Source organism: Cynoglossus semilaevis, chromosome 14 (genome assembly GCF_000523025.1).
Source record: "Cynoglossus semilaevis isolate Cse_v1.0 chromosome 14, Cse_v1.0, whole genome shotgun sequence".
Lineage (NCBI taxonomy): Eukaryota > Metazoa > Chordata > Actinopteri > Pleuronectiformes > Cynoglossidae > Cynoglossus > Cynoglossus semilaevis.
In genome coordinates this window covers 9,976,957-9,985,321 of record NC_024320.1, presented here as the reverse complement: position 1 = coordinate 9,985,321, position 8,365 = coordinate 9,976,957, and the positions used below count along the sequence as shown (strand labels likewise).

General features: G+C 41.4%; 1 protein-coding gene across 3 annotated transcripts in view; it reads left to right on the top strand.

The window, feature by feature from the left end:
• The window catches only part of LOC103389529 (histone deacetylase 4), a 60,739-nt gene that overhangs the window by 16,488 nt on the left and 35,886 nt on the right, over positions 1 to 8,365 (top strand). For 2 of the 3 annotated variants that reach the window (XM_017038992.2, XM_008324971.3), the window contains exon 3: positions 268 to 336. The exons of the other annotated variant lie outside the window; for it this stretch is intronic. In XM_017038992.2, the coding sequence (XP_016894481.2) occupies positions 268 to 336 (69 nt within the window). The remainder of the gene's footprint in view (positions 1 to 267; positions 337 to 8,365) is intronic. 3 annotated transcript variants of the gene reach the window in all.

Here is an 8,365-nt window from a genome sequence, read left to right as displayed (position 1 = left end):
TTTTTTTTTTTTTTTTTTCCTCCTTTAAAAACGAGGCACCTCCGCAGCAAAGCGTTCCTGCAAATCCACCAGCACTCTCACACCGGCCATGGAGCAAGTAGGCGCTCAGGTGTTAAAAGCAGAGCTGTGGCATGTGTTTGCTGTTGTGCTGATGACCTAAAGCCCCCGCTCCTCTTGGACCAGTGGACTTCACTGCCCCAGTTTGTAGGCTTGTCGTCTCAATGTTGCGGACCATATTTGAAGCGGAGTGTTCTCTCTCTCCCACAGAAGGGATCCTGGGGAAGGAGCAGCCACTGGAGGTTCTAAAGACATCTGCGCTCAACCACATCCCAACAGGTTGGTGTGTTTATACTGTTTGTGTATGTGTCAGCGTGTGCCTGCGTTTGTGGCTGCTTCTGTACAGAAAAGCTTCTGAACGTGCTTTTACTATCAACTGCCTCCTGTGTGACTTTGCATCCGTACTGTAGGTGTTTCTTTCACAATTTAAGATCTAATCCCACTTTGAATACAATTCCCCGTGTGTTTGCAGCAAAAATACACATGGGTTTGCACGGTACTTAGAAAAGGACTCCACACTTTTACCATCTTATATCAAACTTTGATATTGTCTAGATAAAAAAAAAGCAGCGTCTTTAATGTAGATGCTTTGTTTGTGTGACTGAGGTTGTTGGTCTCAAGAGACAAAGCTTCCCAAAAACACTGCACAGCAAACAGTCAACTGCTTCTTGGTGTGTGTGCTTCAAGTTCCTGACCTGACATGTCCTAGCCCCAAACTGAAGTAGAGCAGCAGGCAGTGGTCACAGGTCAAGAAAGGTGTGCATTCTGTTGAGTTCAGGATCCGCGTTGAAAGTTTTAAGATTTTGGATGTAATGAAAGTGATGAGTTACTGCCACACGGCTCTGTTGTTGTGAGTGTATTGTTGAAACATGTTGTTTTGGAAGAACATTAGGCCAGAGACACTCAACTGAGTGTTGTTAGGTGACTTAAGGTTCTCATGTCAATCATTAGTTGCTATGATAATGTATATAAATACACACTGGCCTAGCAGTGCCAATGCCAAACCACCGTGTGGCGGCACATTAGTGTGTTGTGAGACATCATCAGGTGAACCATGAAGAGCTGATCTATTCCACTCAATTGGTCTTAAAATGATTATTTATTTGTTGCACATCATTTGCCTTTGTTTATCTGTGTTCATCTGGTGACAGGCGGAACAATTGATAATCTTCCACTAGGTGGGGAAAAATGGCTTCAAAACTTTCCTGTGAGTGTATCAGGATTGTGTTTAACTTGACAGGCTCAGGTTTCACGCTGAGTAAATACATTGTGAGAAAATCGAGACTAAAAAAAAGGTTTTATTTCATTAGATTTTGGGAGATGTTTCATCTGGCGGTGCACTGTGGCATATGTCATATGCAAAATATGTGCTGTAAAAAAAACCCTGAACTAGTGGAGGTTGAGGTTGACTTTAAAAGGGGACTCTGTTGAGCTGCTGTTTCTGGACAACAATATGTATACATTCATCAACCCTATTTTCTTTGTCTCAAAGATTTGGTCAGCATGTTCTGGCCCTCAGTGATGAACTGTAACGATTTTATGAGGAGGAGACGGTGTAAATTAATCTGTATTGTAATTATGGGCTGTTTGTAAATAGTGCAGAGCGAGGAGCAGAGATAGAGATGAGGTTATCCGAAGGAGAAATGAGTCTGAAGTCAAATATGAATAATACATCATTTAATACTGAGGAGGTGAAGCTCAAGTTGCTCCGCTCTCTTTTATTTTGGGACTTTTCTCTTTTAAAACTAATGAAAATAGAAAAAGACTGATTCATTATTTACACCCTGTGCTGCTCTGCACACATGGGTGATTTCACAGAGTGGCAGGAAAGAGGCAGGTGCTCAGTCAGCGTACAGTTGTAGAAATTGCATCTTTCAACGTTTCCTTGTAAACACAGATTTGATGCTCTTTTTTCTTCCGTCTCCGTCTCATCTTTAGTCATCTAAGGCTTCAAATGTTCTCTAGTGTCGCTGGTTGTGGTTGTGTATTTGCTGGAGTTGATGCACCTCCACACTCTGTACCTCTGTGTTGGTTGCATTCAAGGAGATATTGTTTTCCTAAGATGCAAAGTAGGAGTCCCAGCACCTGCCGACTGTTTTATGAGTCAAAATAAACTCCTGACTTTGCCTGTACTCAAAGCACCAATGGGTTTTCAACATGCCACAGCGTGTGGATTTCTCTTTTCTAACCAGTAGTTTTGTCTCTTGCCGTGGTTTTGCTTCAACAAAACAAAGTTATACCAGTGGTAGAGCTCAATTTAAATGTTGATGCTTGATCTCCAAAACCTCAACAAAACCATGTATTTAGTGTATCATGTTTCTCATTTATTTTACTATCACACAGGATTTGAAACAAAACACATTTGGTCATGCAACAACTCAAATAAATATGTTAAAATGCTCATTCTTGGTTTTTGACTTTAAGAATTTCAGAGGTAGTTGTCAAAAAGCTGGCTTTCCTCAATTCAGGTCAGGATTAGGTTTAAAAGAAACATCAGAGAAAGTCTGCAAAGGAACTTTTAAAACATAGGAATGTCTGCCCAACTGAAGTGTAATCATGTAATCTGTACATATTGGTATCGGTTTTTCTTCAGATGATGAAGATCTATGGCTAGTTGTACAAGGAGTTGTGCTGTGAATCAGCGTCCGTTTACTAGAAGTTGTACATCTTTGGTGATAATTCCTTTTAGCAATTTATAAGGACCCATCTGCTGGTGACGTCTGGTAACACACTTCAACATTACACATCAACACTGAACCTTCAATAGTTCCTATTTAATTTCCCTTGGAGGCACAGAGATCAAAGTTTGTAATTTCAATGATTGTTACCCCTGGACGGACGATGGATGGATGATTGTCTTAGTAATGGACCATGGCTGTTTATAAAGTGTTTGAGTTTTTGTTTACATTCTTTGTAGTCGGTACCACATACAAATACCCTTCATATTTTTATAGTACTTCATAGTGCAGTTAGTAAAATGCTGTAGTTGCCAGTCACATTGTACTGAATTGTTAGAAGATGACATTTCAGTTCATACTGAAACTCAACCATGAGCTAGGAAACAGAGCGCGTTACAGAGAAGCAACATAAAAGTCACGTCATTATACATGACTCTGATCCATGGCCCGTCTGTTGGGGATCTTTTTCATTTGAAAACTCTCCCAAAAGCAGCACAGCTGTAGCTTCAGGACCCCCACTAGTCAATAGGAATTGACTTGCATTTACACCTCTACAGCTGTTCCTCTTCATGTTTCTGACTTGCATTTACACCTCTACAGCTGAGACGCTGGCGATCATTGCCCTGATGTCACTAAAACCGCGACGAGTCCGAGCTTGCGTTCGGCAGAACAGGACTGATCACGTCAGGCCCTCCTTGCTGTTTTTATTAGAGGTCACAGAACCATTCCAGAGCAAGACTTCAATCAGTCTTTTCTCTTAGCTGGTAAATAAGAAAAGCTCTTAACATTCAAGCAAAGCAGCAGAGCGGGTCACTGTGAGAAGAAAGGTAGGTTGGCACTTACCCATCTGCCCCAGAGACCAATCTGGAATCAGACTGCAGCTAATTCTCTCCTCCGTCAACAGATGTGCTACTTGTAGTGTCTCGTGCCGCCGTGTCGTGAAATCCTGTATGGAAAATCCTCTCAAATCTTTCTCATCTCTTTGCATGGTTTTCTAGTTAGAACGCATCACACACGTTTTCCAGCTCTGTATGAAATCTATTAAGACTAACGAGTGTGCAGCTCAGGCATTTAGACCGTGGGATATACACTAAGCACACCGAGTCTCAAATCAGAGACGCCAGCCCTCTGCATTGTCTGGTATAAATAGATCCGCAATTGGATCCAGAAGAGTTGTGGAGTGTGCCCGAGGGGTTGTAAACAGATTGTGATTTGTTTCAGGAAGATGGAGGGAAGAAGGGAGCTACTGAGTGGGCAAGAACGCAGAGGAAGGCCAGTGAGAGGATGGTGGCTAAAGATGAGCAGACAAAAGAAAACAATTAATCTGAAATAATCTGTCTTTGCTTTTTCCATGGAGATTCCGTCTCATCCTGAAAAAGTGGAACACTATCACACTGTAGAAGCTTAAATGAAAGAGCGACAATGAAGGGAAATATTTTTCAAACAAACGTTTTGATGCCAGTTAGGCTTCAGATGCTGTTGTGTTTTATTCAGGTAGAGCTGACAGGTGTGGATGGTTTCTGCGAACTCCTCTTGTCGCTCCTCAGATGGAGCAACCGTCTTTGTTTTGGCTTTCTCTTAACTGACAACATGCTGTCCTCTATCTTTCACACATCAGTAAACAGTGGGACGTGTTTGACGTCACTCCTTGTACACAAAGATGTGTTGATAACAGAGTTAATTCCAGTCATTGGCGACTTACAGGACTGACTCTGTAATGATGCACATTACTTAGTATCTGGCAGAACAGGCAAAGGAAAAAGGAAGAATACAACAATGTGTGAAAAGTTGGGGTTTTTTTTTTCTATTCTTAGAAAGGTCGCGGTATTGATCACGATGTTTTCTTCTGAGCTCACCGTAGACCGACCAAATACATTTCACTAAGTCAACGATGACATGCAACAAGTTAATTCACGGGTTATTTTGAATCATACACCAAATATGTTGAAGTACATTTATTCTGAATCAAATATAAGCATTTAAAGCAAAGGGCCAGCATGAAGTCAGTGACTAGAGAGCTAAATGGAATCTTGCCACCAGTAATTTCAATATTTTACCATATTGACACGTAAAAGCAGAGATCAATTTTTACAGTTTTACAGATGTTAATTTTTGTGTGTGTTTGACTGAATTTTTAGATCTCAACACGGACGTTCTGTGCTGCCGGCTTGGTAATTGGCAATTTATTTGGGAAAATTCCAGACAGGGAATTCATACCACGTGGTAATAAACCGCAGGAGAGAGGGGAAGAAGAGAAAAACAGAGTGAGGAGGGATGCAGATGGGTAGTGGGAGGAGGAGGAGGAGGATTCCAAACTAGCATAAAGCCTTTTTCTCGCTTCTAGAAGCAAAGAAAGCAGGTAGAGCCAGGGAGAAAGAGAAGTGTGTGTGTGTGAGAGAGAGAGATAGAAAGAGAAAGAGAGAAAGAGAGAGGGTGAGTGAGACGTTGGTTCCTGGAAAAGCATAGGGCTGCAGAATAAACAGGCTGCATGCCTGAGACTGCCCTGTGATGTCACCACTGGGCAAATGAGGGACAAGGGGAGGAGTAAGAGAGGGAGAGGAGTAGAGTGAGGAGAGAGACGCCCTGTCAGGTTAAAAGCTGAGGTGGGGAGGAAGGAGGAGCTGAAAGTGACAGAGGTGGTGGCAGGAAGGCATGAGGAGAAGTCAGAGGAGGAAGGAAGCTTTTTAGTGTCCTCCCTTGGAGGTGTCTGAAGGAAGAAGGGAGGGGGACGGTGGAAAGGAGGTGCAGTGAGGAGGACAGGAGGAGACTTCTACACTGATGGGTAAAAACACTTCTCTCTCTCTCTCTTTTTTCCTAAAGAGGAGGACACTGATGGGTAATAACACTTCTCTCTCTCTCTCTTTTTTCCTGTATTTTCCTCTTTTGTGTTGCGAGTAATTAGCAGTGGTTGTTTCGAGAAATGCCCAAATGAGGTATTTTTCATTTTTTCCTCCTTTAATTTTGTGCATCACCATCAATAAAAGAGCAACGTGTCTTTGTGTTTGTGTCAGGGATTGTATGTTTGAAGAGGAACATCCTGTGCATGCAGACAGCAGTGAGCAGCGGGCGCTTTTGTGTGCATGGTTTTATGGATTTGCATTAACCGCGTGCAGAGACGCAATGCTTTGACAAGTGTAGTATCCACTAACGACCACAACGTGCCATCCTCTCTCCTTGGACCACACGCTGCTGTTGTGTTTGTGAAATTTAAAGCTCTTTTTTTTCCTTTTTTTTTTTACGCACTGTTTATGTTTACGGTTGACGTCAGCCTGCGTCTGACCCTGAATACTTTGTATGCAGTCCCTGTTGCTTTTCCACAGTCAGAGTACGGTGACAGGTCCCAGGTCCTAAATCTGGACGGTACTTGTAGGTTTTTTTGCATTTGTTTTTTTTTTGTTTTTTTAAACCTTTTGTACAGTAAAAAACAAACGCATCTACGTCTAATAAACTGCAAGATTAAAAAGCAACGGTCAAAATGGTAAATCACAAACGCTGATTCAAGACAAACAGTGACAAGTAACATTTAAATCATGTCAAAATATCAAAATATACAGCTCAATGTCAAAGAAAATAATTAGGTCAAATTTAATTAAAGTCAATGTTTAATTAACGTCATACCTATTAGATTTACATCCGTAAATGGAAAAGGATGTGAGATGAGCTGTAAAAACCATTACATACAAATCAACAAAGAAATCCACACAAGAGATGGGGTGAGTGCGCACTCTTACTGATCGGCTCAGAGAGGATCTGTCTTTGTGCTTTGATTTTTGTCTCTCCTTTTGGAAAAATGTCCTTGAAGCAGTGCCATAAGGCAGTAACATTTACATTTTTGTATTTTTTATTAGCAGCTGTGTGTTTGACCAGTGCACTGTGTGACAAAGTACATGGTCTTTCTATCAGTCTTTGATAAACATTCACCGTGTGCCCTGTTTAATGTTTGGAATAGTTGTGTTTTCACCTTTAAAACGTGATAGAATTTGAATTATTCTTTATTAATTACTTTACTTTTCTTTATTGTTATAATGCAGTTGTGTAATTTGCAAACGCATTAAACGCAAATTGTGTTTTCTTTTAAACTATGGAGGTTACAAAGACACAGTGCAACACCTAGTTTAGCGGTTAGTGCACCTGCCATAGAAACACAGCGTCCTGGGTTTGATTCCCAGAGCAACCTCGTGCTAAACACCCCCTGGGGACGTTTCCCAAATAAGGGATCAATAAAGTTCATTGTTTTTAATAGAGTTATTTACCAATAATAGTAAAACTCTTCAAGCTGAATGCATAAAATCAGCATGTAAGACATTAGAAAGTAAAAATAAAGGTATGAATTGAGCTGTCTCTGTTCAGAGCAGAGGTGGCAATGATGAAACATTAGTAACGTTTCTCCAGAAAATTGAACCAATATAATATTTTATAATTCTATAATTGATGGCAAGTTGTTTCTCCAAACCTCATGTCTGGTAATTCATAATTTGAAGGCAGGAAACTAGACATAGTAGTATCAAAAAGGTCACATAAAGGTCAACTTTAATTAAAAAAGAGAAACATACTCTATTTACTTTCATTTTCAGTGCTTTAAAAAGAACCTGTTTGCGCTGTAATAAACACCTTGATTTAGTTATGAATAACCTTGACTTTTCTTAAGTCAATCACATAATATGTCATGTGTAAATACGTACAGGGTAGAGAAGTCAAAATAATGACAATGTCAGTATCAGGTGAAGAAGTCATCCTTGGAGGTATGTAATCCCTGGTAAACACCCAGCCCACGCCCCGCAGATTGAATGTGTTTGTTTCTCCATGCGGGCCGACAGCAGACTACAACTGTGTGGACTCCTGACTCACTTGTTTTTGACTTCCCGTACAGTACACGACTGCAGTCCCTAAAGGATGTGTTCAGTGTTGTTGCACTTTCCTCTGATGGCGCGGATTAGAAGAGCCGCAGGTGCTGCTGCAGGAAGGGGGGAAAACTGACACAAATGAGGAAGTGCAGATTTTAATGAGACCATATGCTTTTGATGCTACTGTCTTGTAATCACAATGATTGATGTACAGGAGAAAAAAGGAACTCTTTCACAAGTCTGCGTCTCCACTTTTATTTTTTAAAGCCTGTCTGTGAAAATTATGCTTCTTGGAAAAATAATGAAAAGTGCAAGTCTGTGTTGGTATCTGACAGACGCAGGCTACTTGGAGTCTCTGTGAAAATTTGCAGAGACGACCAGCGATCCTTTAATAACCCCACATCTGAAAGGAGAGACATGCCGATGGGCTGTGTCGGCTTCTCTTTATATCAATTAGATATGCGGGGCCTGACGAGCTGTTTGTTAACGGTATCTCCAACTGCTGTTTAATGCAGTTTTCCTGCATTAGTCCCACTTTGACAAATTGTAAAGAGATACTTCTTTTAGATAAATGCAAACGATGATTGAGGCTTTAAACTGGTGCAGACCAAGTGAAAACATGCCAGAGTATAAATCTTCTAATGTGTTTCCTCAGATAATTGGCTGCAAAAGTGCATCTGTGCGTTTGTTTGTGGCTCTGCAGCCCTGCTGCTGAGTGTGCTGCTGCCGCCGCCGCTGCTGCTGCTGCTGCTGCCGCCGCCGCTGCTGCGTACGGCGCCCGCGGCG